Here is a 20422-nt window from a genome sequence, read left to right as displayed (position 1 = left end):
ATCAGTTATGAGAGAACAAAACGTATCTTTTCTTTTTATCCTAGTTTTCACAGTAAAAAGAGAAACGTTCTAAAGTAGGACTGTGATAGTGAGAGGCGAAGATGGAATGGAGGAACAGGTCAGTGCATGCAATGAAAGAACCGAGAAGCCCTAGGGTGGAGATGGAAGCCGCCACAGCGCCCAGGGGCTGGCTGGAGCCCCCGCGGTGCGCAGCCCCGGAGCCCAGACGGCCGACCCTGGGAGGAAGAGGGAGGGAAGGCTGCTGCCCAGGAGCTGGGGTTGTGAGGGAGAAGAGCACTAACCCAGGTTTGGAGCACGGGAGGAGCCAGGAGGAGGAGCCCCACCCTCCCCCGCGGCAAGGGTGCGAGGGCTGCAGGGGATGTGTTCTTTGCCTTGGGGGCAAACTGGATTTCCGGTTCAGACATGGAGCAGGGGGCCCGTGCTCTCCAGAGAGCCCAGGAGAGAGGTTTGGGCGGCTGGGCTGGGCAGGGGGCTGGCAGCGCTGAGCAGGTGGGTGCGGGTGCAGGGTAGTGGATGAGCTGGGGCTCCAAGGATACTTGGCCATGAGGAGGTGAACAGCTCAAGTGGTGTCTGAGTCCTCATTTGGACGGTAAGAGGGCCTCAGGGCAAGTGGCCCTGTGTGTGTGCTCTGTGTCTATGTGTTGTGTTGTGTGTGTGTATATTGTGGGTGTTGGTGTGTGGGTATTGGGTGTGGGTATCTGGTGTGTGTCTATGTGTGTTTGTGTGTGTCTCTGTTGTGTGTGGGCATCTGTGTGAGTGTGGGTCTGTGTGTGTGGTGTGCGAGTGAGTTTGTGCACGGGTCTGCGTGTGTGTGTTGTGTGTGTCTCTGTGTGTGGTATGTGTGTCTATGGATCTGTTTGGGTTATGTGTGTGTGTCTGTTGGTGTGTGTCTATGTGTGTATAGTGTGTATGTCTGTCTGTGTATGGTGTGTGTGGGTGTGTGTGGGTGGTGTATGAGTGTGATATGTGTGATGTGTGCATGAGTGGTCTGAGTGTGGGTGTGCATGTGTATGCATCTGTGTGTGTGTGCGTGGTGTGGGGGGGTGTGTGTGGTGTGTGCACGTCTTTGTGTGTCTACGTGTGTGGTGTGTGTGTCTTTGGGTCTGTGTGAGTGTGTGTCTGCGTGTGTGGCGTGTGTCTGGGGCGTGCTGTCTTGAGAACGGGTAGGGGAGGTCAGTGGCTGGTGTCCCCCTCGAGCCGCGGAGGAGGGAGGAGGGAAGTGCGGCGCGCGGGGCGCGGACAGGCCGAGCCGCCGGCTGGAGAGGGAGGGAGGGCAGCGCGCCCGCGGCGTCAGGCCGCCGGGTCCCCGCGCCCCCCGACGGCGCCCCAGCAGGTGTGGCCAGCGGCCTCGCCCCCGCTTCTTGCCCGGAGGTGCCCTCGTTGCCCAGGCCCCTTTCCCGCCGCCCCCAGCCCCAAGCCTCCCGGCCCCTGCGGCTCTGCGCTCGGCGTCTCCACCCCAGGCTGCCCGCGGGCCCCGCCTCGCCCGCGCCGCCCGGCCCCTCCTCCGCAGATCGCCGCTTCTTGACCGGCCTGCCCGCCTCCGTGGGGCTTGTGCAGAGCTGACCGGTCCGCTCTGCCAGGACCCGGCGCGTCGTGAGGGCCCGGGAGACGGGCGCTGGCTGGCGGGGTGCACAGCGCCGCTCCACCCCGGGCCCCCTTTCTCTCAGCGTCCCGGGAATTGACAGCGGGAACCCTCGGGGGCCTGCTTCCACCTGGAAGGCTCTCCTCCTCCCCTTTCTCCTCCTCCTCCGTTTTCCATTTCTAAGCACTTTGTGTTCCTTGCAGAAACCTTTGCAAGTACAAATAAGCAAAAAGAGAAGAAACTTCCCATAATCTCAGAGATTGTATTAACATTTTAGTTCATCTTGCCCACATTATTTTTCCCCTGTGGGAAACATTTTTACAAAAATGGCATCATAGAAAATATGCTACTTTAAAGCCTGCTTCTCTTACGAATGAACATACTGTGAACAACACCTGCCCTTTCTAAGGGTCTGAAGGCTTCGTCAGTGGCTGTATCTCATTTATTTAAGGACCCGTCCTCTCCTGCCCGAGGGCTTCTCCAGTTTTGTGTTTAGCATAAGTGATGCCCCAGCGAGGCTGCTGGTGCCTAAATGGGTCTTCTCTCACTTCCTGGGTTCCATCCGATAAATCACCGCAGGCTTGGTCTGCTGAAGGCGCTCTCCCCACGGCCTCTGTGCACCTGCCTCTGTGCACCCTCTCTGGGCTTGGTTGACCTGGCCCACCAGTAGATTTCCAGCCCGTTGACACCCCGGCCCTGGGAATTTTTCTCTCCCTGGCTTTTGTAATTCTGTTCTGTTTTCTTTTCTGGCTCTCAGGCTGCCCCACCTTGGCTTCACTCCGCAGTGCAGACCATGTCTCTGCTCTCATGCTGGGGCTCTGACTCAGCTCACACTTCAGTGACCGTGTCCGGACATTTAGACTTGGACATCCTGCACACACCTTAAAACCTCCCTTTTTCTTCTTTCGGGTGTGAAAATACTCTGTGTGATGTTTATAACGGCGGATACATGTCATTATACATTTGTCAAAACCCACAAAATGTGCACACCAAGAGCGAATGCTAATGTCAGCTACGGACTCCGGGTGATGACAGCGTGTCCAGGTGGGTTCATCAGCTGTAATAAATGCCCGGCTCTGGGGGGGATGTTGATAACGGGGGAGGCTGTGCATGCGTGGGGGCAGGAGGTACATGGGAAATCTCTATACCTTCCCCTCAATTTTGCTGTGCCTAAAACTGCTCTAAAATTAATCTTAATTATAAAACATGAAATGTTTCGGGCGTACGACTATGTATAAAAAATATTTGACAAACACCTGTGTTCCCTCCACCCAGCTTTAGAAATTAAATACATTGAAAGCCCTCTGTGCGTCCCCCTGGTCTGTTCGCTCCCTGCCCCTGAGGTTCCCACTGTCCTGGCTGTATCATTCTCCACGCGTGTCTTTGGCGAGTCCAGCCTTGCACCCTTAACGCTGGAGTTGGGTTGCACCTGGATATGTGCTGGGCCACTTCCTTGACTCTGGTGCATCTCTCCAGTCTTGGGTTTCTGTATTAGGCATGCTGGCGGTGTGGTGCTGGTCCTCCGGCCCTTCCCTGGGTGACTCTGCACTTCTTGGCACACCCACCTCTGCCTTCCCTGCTGGGTGGCACGTTCGTGAGGGCAGGGGCCACCTCTGCCCTGTTTTCCACTGTAGCTTGAGCAGCAGGCACCCAGCGGGAGCTCAGTGAATGGTGTTGACGGATTCACTGCGTTACTGGGTCCATGTGGATGGGATTAAAAAAAAATTTTTTTTTTAATTTTTATTTCACAACATAAAATTTACCATCTTAACCATTTTAACATGTGCAGTTTAGTGGCATTAAGCACAGTCATGCTGTTGTCCTACCATCGGCTCCACCTGTTCACAGAGCTCTTTTCATCTTCCCAAACCGAAATTCTATCCTCATTAAACGCCAACTCCCCATTGCCTCCCCCTGGCCCTGGCCCCCACCCTTCTACTTTCTGTCTCTGTGAATCTGACGACTCTAGGTGCCTCATATAAGCGAATCATACAGTATTTGTCCCTTTGTGACTGGCTTATTTCATTAGCAGAGTGTTCTCAAGGTTCAAATGTTGCAGCATGTGTCAGAATTTCCTTCCTTTTTAAGGCTGAGTAATATTCCGTTGTGTGTATATTGTGCGCATGGTTTGGAATGGGCCATGTGCTCTGGAGGTGTCTCAGTGGTCCCGCAAGCAGCTGCCGGCTCCTCAGACACAGGAGAAAATGGCATATGCTCCAGGCTGGGAGTCACCTGCGGGACTCACCAGCTCTCCAGCCCCAACCAAGGGTCCCAGGGCCTGCAATGCCCCATCCTCTTGGGCTCCATCCTTCCTTTATGAGCTCTGGGCCCTCTTCCCTGTGGAGACCTTTCCCAAGGGTGAGAGAGCAGGTCTGGCTCCCTCCATCTCCAGCATCTCTCTGCCGTGCAAACAGAAAACTAGACATTGGAGCGTTTGTAAGAGTTGAGGGAATCACGAGGCTAAGGGGAGGGTGCTGTGGCCTTTTTCCTTCCTCCCCAGCCCTCCCTCAACAGATGGATTTGCCACCCCTCCCGGCCAACTGAGGGGGCTCCAAGAGAGTCCCTGATAGAGATCGGGGTGCCTACAAGAAGGGGAGTGGCGTTGCATTGCCTGCTGGGATGTCTCCTCATGCAGGAGACTTGCTGAGCTCCCCTCTGTGTCTTTTAGCTAGGAAAAAAGTACCGAAGAGACATGGCTGGGCAAGGAGAGGTGCCGGCCCTTGCTGGGGCTGACTGTCCTCCTGATCCTGGGGAGCTGCTGGCCAGACGAGGGGACGCCAGTGGATGGGACTGTGAAGCGTGGAAAGCTCTCTCCCTTTCGTGGGAACTGTGCAGTGGGCAAGAGCTGCAGGGGCTCCTGCGAGCCCGGGGACGTCCACCTGCACAGGCCATCAGGAGCACCGGTGAAGTGAGAAGACTTGGCCCCTGTCCACTTTCCTCCTGCCAGCCCCGGTGGCCTGGGGGAGAGGGAGACTGGGGAGGCATGGTGTGAGGAGGGGATGTGAGACCCTGACCCCGTCCTTGGGGCCACAGGCCAGACCTAAGCTAGGTGGACGAGCATTTGCTGGGATTAGTGTTAAATTAGTCTGGACTGAGCTTTTTGATACCGGAAATTGACCAGGAAGTGATGGGAGCTGCTTGGAATATTTGAAGGGATGGAAAATAAAGATTTGATGAGGCACAGTTGGAGGCAGTAATTGAAAACAAATTTTTGAAACTCATTTTGTATTCATACTTCACTTGGTCCAAATACTCATCTAGAATTAAAAATACGAAACTCTCCAAGGGGAGATGAGAAACCAAAGGTACAGATGTGGGGTTGGGGAGCAGTAATGTCATGACCCTGGCCTGGGGTGGGGAGAGGAGGAGGCAGGGAGGGGATCCTAGAGCCCTCTCTTGGGTCGGGGGAGGCACAGGGCAGCCGAGCGGGGAAACAGTTGGTATTTTGCTTTCACGTAATTGTAGAAAAGTGAGCATCTGATTTTGAGAGCAGGACAGGGGAGGGAACCATCTGTGCCATAGGAAAGTGGAGAATAGCTTCCAAATTAACAAGGGGAACGGAAATGAGTGGTACCCATCTGAGAGAAGAGAACAATGTAAGTAGTAAAGATGAAGAAAACAGAAAGAATCGTATCAAGTATGTCAGTCATTCCACTGAAAGGGAGAGCCTGTCAGAATGGCGGATGAAACAAACCTGAGCTCTAAGCTGTTTACAAGAAATGCATGCAAAGCAGCAGGATGAAGAAAGGCTGGAAGTAATTAGGTGTGCAGACAGAAGCAAACAGAAATCAGGTGGGGCCAGTAGCGTTAACATCAGATAAGGCGGACATGTGAACATGAAAAGCAAAAGTTGTAAAGATCAGTCTAAACCTGTATGAACTAAGCAAAATGTGGTTAAACACACAAAACAAAAGTACTAGAATTGTACAGAGAGTTGGACAAAAATGTTTACAGTGAGATATTTCAATACACATTTCTCAGCATTAGACCAAGTCAATAAAAAGGAACGATATGCAGGAATGGTCACTAAATTAGATTTAATAGGTGGGGATTCTTTCCTCTATGAAGAGAAAACAGACACCCTATTCATAGGTCCCTGGACCTGCTACAAACGTTATCTGTTTGACCACAAAGAAAACCCGAACCAATACAGAAAAGTAAAGAAAAAGACCATATTTTTATCATAATCTTATAAAATTGGTAATAGATAATAAAGATGTGAATATAATATTAACTGCTTTGACATTAGGAAACATACCTCTAGAAAACACGTAGAGAGGACAGTAAGAGGGAAATTAATTGAAAACTGTTGGAAAGCAATGAAAATAAGAACGCTTCATTCCCAAACCTCTGGGATACAGCAAAACCACATTCAGTGGAAAATTAAAGACTTAAATGCCTTTGGTATTAAAACAGGACACAAATAAAAAGACCTACTTACTCAGTTTAAGTACGAAAAGAAAGTAAGGAGATGGAATTGATAAAGATAAAAACAGAAATTAATGAATTAGAAAACCAAATTCAAGTTTACATTCATCTTTCTGTTAGAAAGGCTGAGCGTGGACTGGGCTTTGCAAATGTGATAAACAGGAAAACCCGAGCTCATCGTGACTTGCACTTTTCTTGGTAAAGGGAAAACGAGATAGCGGGAGCATACAAGGTTAGCAATGAGAAGCAGACATAATTGCAGATTCAGGAGAGATTAAAAGAATTTTGAGGAAACTATTCAACGCTATGGCAACAAGTTAGAAAAGCCGGAGGAAATGGAGGAGGCAGAAGCGTTTGAGCCTCCCAAAGGGGCACGCTGAAGTCAGATGCCTTGGGTCAAACCTGGCTCTATCACCGACGAGCTGTGTGGCCTTAGGCCAATTACTTAGCCTCTCTGTGCTTCAGTTTCCTCCTCCATACCATGGAGATAATAACAGTTCCCACCTCTTGGGTGGTTGTGCGGATTAGAAGAACGAATGCCTGGAAGGTGCACGGCATGAAGGCTCAGTGAGCACTGTCCTTACTGTTGGTGGCAGTGTTTTTATTAAACAGTGTTGGCAGAACAGGTTATCCATCTAAAAGAAGATAAACGTGGATTTCCATCTTGCTTTGCATGTAAAACAATTTCTCGATGAGCTCGGAGTAAATAATAAAATGATGCAAGTCTTACCAGGCCATCTAGAGATGGGAGGAACAGCCTAGGACTGCAGAGGGCCCTCCTTGCCCAAACTAGGGTCGGAGAGTTCTGTGTGACTCTCTACAGCGCGCGGAGCCACAGACACAGTCTGGGGACAAATGACAGAGTAAGGAAAATACCAGTAACTCAGAGGGCTATAGTCCGAAGAGCTCTTAAACACTGGCGAGGACAGCACAGAGCACCCAGAGGATAGCACAGAGCACCCAGAGGATAGCACAGAGCACCCAGAGGATGCGGGCCAGCCGGGCGTCTCGGCACGAAGGCACGTGTGGGACGGCTCGGCTCGCCCAGGGCGGGGAAACCCCGGCCAGGGAACAGGGAGCACGTGGCACCCGGCGGGCTGACCGGGCCTCCGTGGGCCCTGACGGCCTTGCGGGCCCCGAAGAGGGGTGCTCTCCTGGGAGGCCATCTGGCAGCACCTGTGAAATTAAAAAGCCAATTTCCCTGTGAATCTATTACAAAGAAATAAAAACCGGTAAGCTCAAGGCAGTTGATGGAGCATTGGTGAAAAACCCGAAGCAAAGTGTTTTCCCATCAGCAGAGACTGTTACGGCCATGTGCTTATTAAACACTATTAGTACTAATATTAAACAGCCGCCAGAATGGGTGGAATGGATTCCCGCTGTCCAGCGGCCTTGGAGAGATTGTGCCCACACCACTGAACGGGAAGAGAAGGCGCAGAAGCGTGAGTTTGATCAGACTCTATTTTTGAAAAGAATGACAACCCCAATGGGTCGTATATTTTAATTTTATCATCGTACATTATAGGAGCATTGAGAAAAACTCAGGGAAAACATACTAGAATTTTACCGGGCACTGACATTGAGGAGGAGGCAGCTGAGCATGGAAAAGAAAGGCTGCTCTAAAAAACATTCATCACATTTATGCACGTTTGTAGAACTATATTTGTGCGATTATTGTGCAGAAATAAAATGGGAAGATTCTTGCCATTTTTAGAGTGAATATACTTCAAGTGTGATGGGGTCGTACTTGATAGGTTTGCTGTGAGTTGGTGTGGTTCCCAAACTCGGGGAGGGCAGGAGAGCAGTGGCCGGCGGGCCTCGGAGTGCCCTCCGCGTGCCCAGCTGTCTCCCTTCTTGGCGGTGGGGTGGTTGGCGGGGGGCTCCGCGGCTGGGTCCGGACCAGGCGGTGACTTGGGTGGGTTGCTGCCAGGCTGCCAGTGCCCAGCTCACCGTGACTTGCACTTTGCTGGTGTCCTGCCCAGCCCAGCCTCCGCCAGGAAGCCCTGGCACTGCCTCCCCAGCTGGTGCGCCAGCACCCGTGGCCCTTTGTCCTGACTCCGCCCTGGCTTCCTGGGCGCTGCCTGGGAGTGGGCATGGAAGGAAGGCCAGGGGGTCAGAGGGAGAGCTGGGACCTTTGCCGCATCCTTGGGGGAGGTTCCCTCTCACTCCCGCTGATGCCCTGGGCGGTAAACCTGCAGCTTCTCCGACCCAAGGCGCAGTGATGAGCGAGGAGCAGCAGAAGAGAGATGAAGAGACCCTGGGCATCCTTCCCCGCGTCTACCCTGGAGGGGCAGCTGCAGCTGGGGCAGGTGCTGGGACAGGGCCAGCTCTGCTCACTCTATTCCTCTCCAAGGAGAGGCTCTGTAGACAGTTGACTGACTGGGGAAAACTAGTGTCCTCTTGTGGCTCACCGTTGGGCAGTTAAGAGTTGCAGGCCAGGACCCTGCCTGCCAACTGCAGGGATTGGAGGGGACCCAGGACGGGGGTGCTCCTAGGTCAGAAATGACGTGCAGCTGGGTGAAGCCAAGTTCAGCCCACCCCAGCCCATCCCTCACCATCCTCACTCCAGCAAGCCCTGGCCGTCAGCCTGGGGCAGCAAGCCCACCACTGGTGCCTCGTCCAGAAGTTGATATGCGAAGGCCCCCCGACCAGCTGGAGGGTGCAACAGCTGGCTTCCAGTGAGGATGTGGGGAGAGCAGACTGCAGGGGAAGCCACCGCAGGTCCTGAGAGGGAAGGCTGTGTGTATGGACGGCAAGGAGGAAAGAGAAAGGCAGCCTGCCTGGAGGTGGCTGGAGGCATAGGCCCGCTGAATGTACTAACTTAGGGAAACAAGCGTGTTTTTGTAGCTCACCGAAGCTAAGCCTCTTTCAGTGGATTATTTTGGAAGGAATTTCACTTCCCAAAGTTCTTTCCTGCAGTTTGCTTCATTAGGATCCTGCAACAACTGCTTGAGATTTTGACATAACTGTTTTAACTGATGATGGGGAAATCAGGTCCAGAGGGGGTGAATATCTTTCCTAGTTCACACAGCTAGAGAGCCGTGAAGCTAGATGCTACATGCTGCCTCCAAATGAGTTTTTTAACTAAACTTTCTGCTTTAGAATTGTTTCAGATTTACAGAAAATTGCAAAGACCGTTACAGTGAGTTCCTGTGTAGCCTGCACGCGGATCCCCCTATTGTTAATATCTTTCATCAGTGTGATTCGTTTGTCACCATTACTGAACTGGTCATTATTATTAACTACAGTCCATGCTTTATTTGGATTTCTTTAGTTTTCACCTAACGTCCTGTTTCTGGCCCAGGACCCCATCCAGGAGACCACCTTATGTTTCTTGCCACGTCTCCTTAGGCTCCCCTTGGCTCAGACTTTCCTCATTTGTGATGACCGTGACAGTATTGAGGAGTACTGGGCAGGTGTCTTGTGGACTGTCCCACGATTCGGGTTTGTCTGATTTTTTCCTCCTGGTTAGACTGAGGTTGTAAGTTTGGGGAGGACCACAGAACAATGCCATCCTCCTCACGTCCCTTCCAGGGAACATGCTGCCGCCATGGCTTTCACTGATAGTGTCGACCTCGATCGCCCGGCTGAGGTCGTGTTCGTCAGGTTTCTCCTGCGTAGACTTACTCCTCTGACCTGTCCACACCGTCCTCTTTGGAATGAAGTCACTACACGCATCCCACCCTTAAGGAGATGGGCTGTGCTCTGCTTCCCTCAGGGGGCGTTATCTACGTAAACTATTTTGTAGTTTACGGAGATAGTATGTAATTTTTTATAGTAAAGTGCGTAAACTATCTATGTAAACTATTCTTCTATAAGGGAGATTCTAAAAGTACTTTCAATTTATTTTCCTATTTTCTTAGAGTGAAGAGACTGAATGTAATATAAATAGTTTAATGGCTTTATGGAGATATAATTCAACACCATATTATTCACCCATTTAAGTGCACAATTTAACGTTTTTAGTTATTTGTGCAACCATCACCACATTCTAGTCTTGAACGTTTTTGGCCCCCCTGAAAAAAACCCCATTCCCATTAGCAGTCAGTTCCCACTTCCCGCTCCAGTCCGCTGCCTCAGCCCTAGGCAGCCCCTAGTCTACTTTCCGTCTATAAATTTGCCTTTCCTGGACATTTCATATGAACGGAATCACATACAGTGTACTCGCGTGTGACTGGCTCCTTTCACCTGGCATACTGTTTACCGGATGCATCCACATTGCAGTGTGTATCGGAACTTCATTCCTTTTTACGGCTGAATACCATTCCGTTGTAAGGATGGACCGCATTTTGTTTATCTGTTCATCAGTTGATGGACATTTGGCTTGTTTCCGCTTTTTGGCTATTATGGATAATGCTGCTGTAAACACCCACACGTAAATTTTTATGTGGACATATGTTTTCACTTCTCTTGGGTACACACCTAGGAATAGGATTGCTGGGTCATACGTAACTCTATGTTTAACTCTTTTGGGAACTGCCAGGCTGTTTTCCAAACCAGCTGCAGCATTTCCCATTCCCACCAGCAATGTAGGATTCCAATTTCTCCACATCCTCAATAACATTTTTTGTCTGTCTTTTAAAAAAATATATATCTGTCCTAGTGGATGTGAAGTGGGATTTCATTGTAGTTTTATTTGTCATTTCCCTAACGACTGATGATGGCAAGCATCTTTTCATGTGTTTATGGGTTATTTGTTTATCTTCTTTGGAGAAATGTCTGTTCAAATCCTTTGCCCATTTTTAAATTGGGTTATTTGTCTTTGTGTTATTGAGTTGTAATAGTCCTTTATATATTGTGATACAAGTCCCTTATCAGGCATGTGATTTGCAAATACATTCTCCCATTCTGTGGCTTTTCTTTTCATTTTCATTTTCTTTTTTTTCCAAGTAATTTTATCAGGATTATAATGGCTTATAACATTGTGTAGTTTCGGGTGTACATTATTGTTTATCAGTTCCTAGATACACTTCATCATGCTCACCCCCAGTAGTCTATAATTTTTATCCATCACCATATGTATCTGCCCCTTTATCCCTTTCACCCATCTGCAACCCTCTTCTCCTCTGGTAACTGCTAATCTGTTCTCTTTATCCATGTGTTTATCTTCCACATAGGGGTGAAATCATGCAGTATCTGTCTTTCTCTGTCTGGCTTATTTCCCTCAACATCACACCCTCCGGTTCTATCCCAGTTGTGGATATGAGACAAATGGGACAGTTTTCTTTTGTTACGGCTGAGTAGTATTCCATTGTGTGTACACACCACGTCTTCTTTATCCATTCATCTATAGATGGGCACTTGGGTTGTTTTCACATCCTGGCTATTGTGAATAATGCTGTAATGAACATAGGGCTGCATAAATCTCTTTGGATCATTGATTTCAAGTTGTTCGGATAAATACTGAGTAGTGGGATGGCTGGGTCGTATGGTATTTCTATTTTTAATGTTTTGAGAAATCTCCATACAGTTTTCCATAGTGGCTGCACCAGTTTGCATTCCCACCAGCAGAGTATGAGGGTTCCCTTTTCTCCACATCCTCTCCAACATTTGTTGGTTTTTGTCTTGGTAATTATAGCCATTCTGACTGGTATAAGGTGATATCTCGTTGTAGTTTTCATTTGCATTTCCCTGATAATTAGTGATGTTGAGCATCTTTTCATGTGTCTGTTGCCCATCTGTATATTGTCCTTGTAAAAATGTCTGTTCACATCCTCTGCCCACTTTTTGATTCGGTTGTTTGGTTTTTCTTAGTTGAGTTGTATGAGTTCTTTATATAGTTTGGAGATCAACCCCTTGTCTGACAAATGATTTGCAAATATTTTCTCCCAGTTGGTGGGTTGTCTTTCCATTTTCTTCATGGTTTCCTTTGCTTTGCAGAAACTTTTTAGTCTGGTGTAGTCCCATTCGTTAACTTTCTCTTTTGTTTTCCTTGCCTGAGTAGACATGGTATTCAAAAAGATGTGGCTAAGACCAAAGTCAAAGAGTGTACAGCCTATATTTTCTTCTAGAAGTTTTATGGTTTCAGATCTTACATTCAAATCTTTAATCCATTTAGAGTTAATTTTTGTGTATGGTGCAAGATAATGGTCTATTTTCATTCTTTTGCCTGTAGCTGTCCAGTTTTCCCAGCACCATTTATTGAGGAGACTTTTCTCTCTCCATTGTATGTTCTTGGCTCCTTCATCAAAGGTTAACTGTCCATAGATATGTGGCTTTATTTCTGGGCTTTCAATTCTGATCCATTGACCTGTGTCTCTGTTTTTGTACCAGTACCATTTTGTTTTGATTACTGTAGCTTTGTAGTATATTTTGAAGTTGGGGATTGTGATGCCTCCAGCTTTGTTCCTTTTTCTCAGGATCGCTTTGGCTATTTGGGGTCTTTTGTTGTTCCATATACCCTTTTGGATTCTTTGTTCTATTTCTGTGAAGATTGTCATTGGGATTCTGATTGGGATTGCATTGAATCTGTAGACTAGTTTAGGAAGTATGGACATTTTAACTATGTTTGTTCTTCCAACCTATGAACGTGGAATATCTTTCCATTTCTTTGTGTCTTCTTCAATTTCTTTCAGTAATGTCTTATAGTTTTCAGTGTACAAGTCTTTCACCTCATTGGCTAAGTTTATTCCTAGGTATTTTATTCTTTTTGTTGCAATTGTAAATGGGATTGTATTCTTGATATCTCTTTCTGCTAGGTTATTGTTAGCATATAGGAATGCAATTGATTTTTTAAAATTAATTTGGACCCTGAAACTTTGCCATAGTTGTTAATTATTTCTAATGGTTTTCTGATAGTTTTATGGTGGATTCTTTAGGGTTTTCTATATATAGAATTGTATCATCTGCAAATAGCCAAAGTTTCACTTCTTCCTTTCCAATTTGGATTCCTTTTCTTTCTTTTTCTTGCCTAATCGCTCTGGCCAATACCTCCAGTACTTTGTTGAATAGGAGTGGCAAGAGTGGGCACCCTTGAGACTTGTTCCTGTTCTCAGAGGGATGCCTTTCAGTTTTTCCCCATTAAGTATGATGTTGGCTGTTGGTTTGTCATATATGGCCTTTATTATGTTGAGGCACTTTCCTTCCATACCCATCTTCTTGAGAGTTTTTATCAAGAATGGATGTTGGATCTTGTCAAATGCTTTCTCTGCAACTATGGAGATTATCATGTGGTTTTTGTTTCTCATTTTGTTAATGTGGTGTGTCACATTGATTGATTTGTAGATGTTGCACCATCCCTGTGTCCCTGGTATGAATCACCCTTGATTATGGTATATGACCCTTTTAATGTATTGCTGTATTTGGTTTGCCAATATTTTGTTGAGGATTTTTGCATTTATGTTCATCAGCGATATTGGCCTGTAATTTTCCTTCTTTGTGTCATCCTTATCTGGCTTTGGTATCAGGGTGATGTTGGCCTCGTAGAATGTGTGAGGAATATTTCCATTTTCCTCAATTTTTCAGAATAGTTTGAAAAGAATAGGCACTACATCTTTGAATGTTTGGTAGAATTCTCGAGAGAAGCCATCTGGTCCTGGACTTTTGTTTTTTGGGAGGTTTTTGATTACTGTTTCAACCTCTGTACTTGTGATTGGTCTGTTCAGATTCTCTGTTTCTTCTTGATTCAGTTTTGGGAGGTTGTATGAGTGTAGGAATTCATCTATTTCTTCCAGGTTATCAAATTTGTGGGCATATAGTTTTTCATAGTATTCTCTTATAATCCTTTGTATTTCTGTAGTATTACTTTTGATGCTTTCTTAATCCTTTCTCTATTAAGTTGTAATTGAGTCTTTCCTCCATATTCTGGTAGAGAGCTGCAGGTTTTGGATCATGTCTTTGTATTTATCTCTGCTCAGAGCTTTGTAGACCTTTGCCTTTTTGCTGCTGGTGTGATGGCGTCTTTGATTATTTCTTGTAGGGGAGGTCTAGTGGCGATGAACTCTCTCAGCTTTTGTTTATCTGGGAAAGCTTTTTTTAAAAAATTTGAGTTCATAATAGTTTACATCATTGTGAAATTTCAGTTGTACATTATTTCTTGTCTGTCACCACATAGGTGCTTCCCTTCACCCCCTGTGCCCACCCCACCCCCCTTCCCCTGGTAACCACTGAACTGTTTTCTTCATCCATGTGCTTGTTTATATTCCACATATGAATGAAATCATCTGGTGTCTGTCTTTCTCAGTCTGGCTTCTTTCTTTTTTTAAAAAAAAGATTTTATTTTTTCCCAAACCACCCCGGTACCTAGTTGTATATGTTTTAGTTGTGGGTCCTTCTAGTTGTGGCATGTGGGATGCCACTTCAGCATGGCTTGATAAGTGGTGCCATGTTCACACCCAGGATCTGAACCAGTGAAGCCCTGGGCCGCCAAAGCAGAGCACTTGAACTTAACCACTCAGCCACAGGGCTGGCCCCAACAGTCTGGCTTATTTTGCCAAGCATAATTCCCTCCGGGTCATTCCAAGTTGGTGCAAATGGGATGAATTTGTCTTTTTTTCTGACTGAGTAGTATTCCATTGTGTGTATATATATGCCACATCTTCTTTATCCAATCATCAGTCGATGGGCACTTGGATAGTTTCCATGTTTTGGCTATTGTGAATAGTGCTGCAATGAACATAGGGGTACATATGTTACTTTGGATTGTTGATTTCAAGTTGTTTGGGTAGATACCCAGTACTAGAATAGCTGGGTCATATGGTAGTTCTATTTTTAGTTTTTTGAGGAATCGCCATACTGTTTTCCATAGTGGCTGCACCAGTTTGCATTCCCACCAGCAGTGTATGAGGGTTCCCTTTTCTCCACACCCTCTCCAACATTTATTATTTTTAGTCTTAGTGATTATAGCCATTTTAACAGGTGTAAGGTGGTATCTTAGTGTAGTTTTGATTTGCATTTCCCTGATGATTAGTGATGTTGAACCTCTTTTCTTGTGTCTGTTGGCCATCTGTATATCTTCTTTGGAAAAATCTCTTCATATCCTCTGCCCATTTTTTGATTGGGCTGTTTGTTTTTTTGTTGCTCAGTTGTGTGAGTTCCTTGTATATTATGGAGATTAACCCCTTATCAGATATATGATTTGCAAAAATTTTCTCCCAATTGGTTGATTGTCTTTTGGTTTTGATCATAGTTTCTTTTGCCTTGCAGAAGCTCTTTAGTCTGATGAAGTCCCACTTGTTTATTTTTTCTTTTGTTTCCCTTGTCTGAGAAGACATGGTATTCAAAAAGATCCTTTTAAAATCAATGTCTGAGTGTACTACCTATATCATCTTCCAGGAGTTTTATGGTTTCAGGACTTATCTTTAAGCCTTTGATCCATTTTGAGTTTATTTTTATGTACGGCATGAGATAATGGTCTACTTTCACTCTTTTTTGCATGTAGCAGTCCAGTTTTCCCAACACCATTTATTGAAGAGACTGTCTTTTCTCCACTGTATGTTCTTGGCACCTTTGTCGAAGATTAGCTGTCCGTATATGTGTGGTTTTATTTCTGGGCTTTCAGTTCTGATCCATTGACCTGTGTGTCTGTTTTTGTACCAGTACCATGCTGTTTTGATCACTATGGCTTTGTAGTACATTTTGAAGTCAGGGATTGTGATGCCTCCAGCTTTGTTCTTTTTTCTCAGGATTGCTTTAGTAATTTGGGGTCTTTGGTTGCCCCATGTGAATTTTAGGATTCTTTGTTCTATTTCTCTGAAGAATGTCATTGGGATTCTGATTGGGATTGCACTGAATCTGTAGATTGCCTTGGGTAGTATGGACATTTTAACTATATTTATTCTTCCAATCCATGTGCATGGGATCTCTTTCTATCTCTTTATGTCACTATCTATTCCTTTCAATAATGTCTTATGGTTTTCATTGTATAAATCTTTTGCCTCCTTAGTTAAATTTATTCCTAGGTGCTTTATTCATTTTTTTTGCAAGTATAAATGGAATTGTATTCTTGAGTTCTCTTTCTGTAAGTTCATTAGAGTACAGAAATGCAATTGATTTTTGTAAGTTGATTTTGTACCCTGCAACTTTACTGTCGCTGTTAATTATTTCTAATAGTTTTCCAATGGACCCTTCAGGGTTTTCTATATATAAGATCATGTCGTCTGCGAACAGTGAGAGTTTCGTTTCACTTCTTCACTCCGTATTTGGATTCCTTTTATTCCTTTCTCTTGCCGAATTGCTCTGGCCAAAACCTGCAGTACTGTGTTGAATAAGAGTGGTGATGGTGGGCATCTTTGTCTTGTTCCTGTTCTCAGAGGGATGACTTTCAGTTTTTCCCTATTGAGTATGATGTTGGCTGTGGGTCTGTCATATATGGCCTCTGTTATGTTGAGGTAATATCCTTGTATACCCATTTTGTTCAGAGTTTTTATCATAAACGGATGTTGGGTCTTGTCAAACGGTTTCTCTACATCTATTGAGATGATCATATGGTTTTTATTCCTCATTTTGTTGATGTGGTGTATCACATTGATTGATTTGCGGATGTCGAACCATCCCTGTGTCCCTGGAATAAATCCCACTTGATCACAATCTATGATCCTTTTGATGTATTGCTGTGTTCGGGTTGCCAACATCTTGTTGAGGATTTTTGCATCTATGTTCATGAGTGATATTGGCGTGTAGTTTTCCTTTTTTGTGTTGTCCTTGTCAGGCTTTGGTATCAGAGTGATGTTGTCCTGTAGAAGGTGTTAGGAAGCATTCCATCTTCCCTAATTTTTTGGAATAGCTTGAGAAGGATAGGTATTAAATCCTCTCTGAAAGTTTGGTAGAATTCTCCAGGGAAGCCATCTTGTCCTGGGCTTTTATTCCTTGGGATGCTTTTGATTACCGTTTCAATCTCTTTACCTGGATTGATCTATTTAGATTCTCTATTTCTTCTTGATTCAGCTTTGGGAGGTTGTAAGAGTCTAAGAATTTATCCGTTTCTTCTGGATTGTCCATTTTGTTGGCATATAGTTTTTTGTAGTATTCGCTTATAATCTGTTATATTTCTATGGCATCCATTGTTATTTATCCTCTTTCATTTCTAATTTTACTTATCTGAGCTTTCTCTCTTTTTTTCTTTGTAAATCTGGCTAGGGGTTTGTCAATTTTATTTATCTTCTCAAAGAACCAGGTATTTGTTTCATTGATCCTTTCTACTACCTTTTTTGTTTCAATAGCATTAATTTCTGCTCTGATTTTTATTATTTCTCTCCTTCTGCTGATTTTGGGCTTTGTCTGTTCTTCTTTTTCTAATTCAATTAAGTGTAGTTTGAGATTATTTATTTGGGGTTTTTCTTGTTTGTTAAGGTGAGCCTGTATTGTGGTGAATTTCCCTCTTAATACAGCTCTTGCGGCATCCCATATGAGTTGGCATGGTATGTTTTCATTTTCATTTGTCTCCAGATATTTTTTGATTTCTCCTTTAATTTCTTCAACAATCCATTGCCTGTTCAATAGCATGTTGTTTAGTCTCCACATCTTTGTCCTTTTCTCAGCTCTTTTCTTGTGATTAATTTCCAGCTTCAATAGCATTGTGATCAGAAAAGATGCTTGTTATTATTTCAGTCTTCTTAAATTTATTGAGGCTTGCTTTGTTTGCCAACATATGGTCCATTCTTGAGAATGTTCCGTGCGCACTTGAGAAGAATGTGTGTTCTGCTGTTTTTGGATGGAGTGTTCTGTATATGTCTATTAAGTCCATCTGGTCTAGCTTTTCATTTAATTCCACTGTTTCCTTGTTGATTTTCTGTCTGGATGATCTGTCCATTGATGTATGTGGAGTGTTGAGGTCCCCTACTATTACTGTGTTATTATTAATGTCTTCTTCTGGGTTTGTTAATAGTTGCTTTATGAACTTTGGTGCTCCCGTGTTGAGTGCATAGATATTTATAAGTGTTATTTCCTCTTGATGGAATGTCCCTTTGATCATTAAATACTGCCCCTCTTTGTCTCTCTTTACTTGTCTTATCTTGAAGTCTACTTTGTCTGATATAAGTATTGCAACACTTGTTTTCGTTTGCCATTAGCTTGGAGTATCACCTTCCATCCCTTCGCTCTGAGCCTGTGTTTGTCGTTGGAGCTGAAATGTGTTTTCTGGAGGCAGCATATTGTTGGGTCTTGTTCTTTGATCCAGCTCGCCACTCTGTGTCTTTTTATTGGAGAATTCAATCCATTTACGCTTAGGGTGATTATCGATATTTGAGGGCTTAATGCTGCCATTTATCACTCGTTTTCTGGTTCTCCTGCATTTCCTTTGTTTCTCGTCCTGTGTATTTTGGTCTACCAAGCAAGTTATGTACTTTTCTATGTTGTGTTTCTTTATTTTCTCCTTATTTATTATTTGTGTCTCTGTTCTGCTTTTTTGCTTAGTGGTTACCCTGGGGTTTGTATTCACGATCTCGTGGATAAGATAGTCCCCTATCTGATGACCTCTAATTTCCTTAGACTAAACCAATTCAGTCCCCTTCCTCTTCCCCTCCTAAGTTGTTTTCTCACATCTTATTCAATCTTGTGTTATGAGTCTGTGGTTAAAATGACAAGATTGTCTTTGTTTTTGGTGTTTTCCTTCCCTTTGTCTTTAATGCTGTAGTTGAGTATTTGCTATCCTGCTCTGAGTCTGTCTACCTATTTAACTCCTTACTCCGTGTTTTGTAACCCTTTTCTCCCCCTTTTGTTTTTCAGGTATGAGGGCCTTCTTGAGGGTTTCTTGTAGTGGGGGTCTCATGGCTATTAACTCCCTTAGTTTATGCTTGTCTGGGAAAATTTTTATTTCTCCATCATATCTGAAGGACATTTTTGCTGGATAGAGAATTCTTGGCTGAATGTTTTTGTCCTTCAATGATTTGAATATGTCATTCCATTCTCTCCTAGCCTGTAAGGTTTCTGCAGAGAAATCTGCTGAAAGCCTGATGGGAGTTCCTTTGTAGGTTATTTTCCTCTGCCTTGCTGCCCTTAGTATTTTTTCATTGTCATTCAGTTTTGCCAGTTCACTACTATATGCCTTGCAGTAGGTCTTTTTACATTGACATATTTAGGAGATCTGGCAGCTTCTTCCACATGGATTTCCTTCCCTAGGTTTGGGAAGTTCTCAGCTATTATTTCTTTGAACACACTTCCTGCTCCATTCTCCTTCTCTTCTCCTTCTTGAATACCTATAATTTTTATGTTGCATTTCCTAATTGAGTTGGACATTTCTTGGAGACTTTCTTCATTTTTTTCTAGTCTTAGTTCTCTCACCTCCTCTATCTGGAGCATTTTAATACGTGTATCTTCAGTTATGCTGATATGCTCCTCTTCATCTCCTGCAAAAGCTTTTGCCTCAGTAGAGGGCTTCCCTCTAGGCTGCAAGGGTCCTAGGGAGTCCTTGATGTTCCCACAAATGAACGTCCCCTCCCCTATTCCTTCCCTCTAGGAAGCCTCCTGTGGTTGTGGATCGCAGTCTTTAGGGGAGGGAGTGAAGATTTCTCTTACCCTATTCCACCTCTGAGCGGGGCTCCAGCCTCTCCGCCCTCCGTCACATGGCTGCATGGATCTCTCCGATGATTTTTGTGTTGGGTTTGGATGTCCTCTGTTGGAGTATGGGGTTTTTTCATTGTATGTTGGAGGGGGAAGATTTATGCAAGATCTCACTCCACCATGATGCTGATGTCACCTGGGAAAGCTTTTATTTCTCCATTGTATCTGAAGGAAAGTTGTGCTGGATAGAGTATTCTTGGCTGAAAGTTTTTGTCTTTCAGTATTTTGAATATATCATTCCATTCTCTCCTAGCCTGTAGGGTTTCTGCCAAGAAATCTGCTGAAAGCCTGATAGGGGTTTCCTTTGTAGGTTATTTTCTTCTGCCTTTCTGCTCCTACTACTTTTTCGTTATCATTAACTTTGCCATCTTTACTATTATATGCCTTGGAGAAGGCCTTTTAGCATTGGTGAAATTAGACATTCTATTAGCTTCATTTATTTGTAAATCTGGAACCATCCCTAGGTTTTGGAAGTTCTCAGCAATTGTTTCTTTGAACAAGCTCTCTGCTCCTTTCTCCCGCCCTTCTCCCTCTGGAATACCTATAATCCGATGTTGCTTTTCCTAATTGAGTCAGATATTTCTTGAAGAATTCCTTCATTTAAAAAAACTTAGCTCTGTCTCCTCCTTCACGTGTAGAATTTCTACATTTTTATCCTCTAGAAAACTAATTCTTTCCTCCGTAAGATCAATTATATTTCTTAATGATTCTAGATTACATTTTATTTAATTAATTGTGTTTTTCATATCCAGAATTTCTGCTTGATTTTTTTTTTTCAGTTTCAATCTCTTTGAAGAGATCCGTTTTCTTCCTGAGCTCCTTGAATTGTCCTTCCATGTTTTCTTGTAAGTTGTCGAATTTTCTTATGACGGCTATTTTGAATTCTCTGTCTTT

At 44.7% G+C, this 20422-nt stretch overlaps 1 protein-coding gene across 2 annotated transcripts in view; it reads left to right on the top strand.

Annotated features, from left to right (window-relative positions):
* Positions 1 to 20422, top strand: part of LOC106838852 (aldehyde dehydrogenase, dimeric NADP-preferring) — a 38308-nt gene continuing 17886 nt past the window's right edge. Inside the window, exons 1-2 of one of the 2 annotated variants that reach the window (XM_070482140.1) lie at positions 1 to 118; positions 2361 to 2647. In XM_070482140.1, coding sequence (XP_070338241.1) covers positions 2533 to 2647 — 115 coding nt within the window. In that variant the 5' untranslated portion in view covers positions 1 to 118; positions 2361 to 2532. Of the gene's footprint in view, positions 119 to 232; positions 611 to 2360; positions 2648 to 20422 lie in introns of those variants that run through there. The other variant, XM_070482139.1, reaches the window with a different exon arrangement.

This window comes from Equus asinus, chromosome 13 (assembly GCF_041296235.1).
Source record: "Equus asinus isolate D_3611 breed Donkey chromosome 13, EquAss-T2T_v2, whole genome shotgun sequence".
NCBI lineage: Eukaryota > Metazoa > Chordata > Mammalia > Perissodactyla > Equidae > Equus > Equus asinus.
Note: the sequence above shows the minus strand (reverse complement) of the source record. Positions and strands in the feature narration are given on the sequence as shown.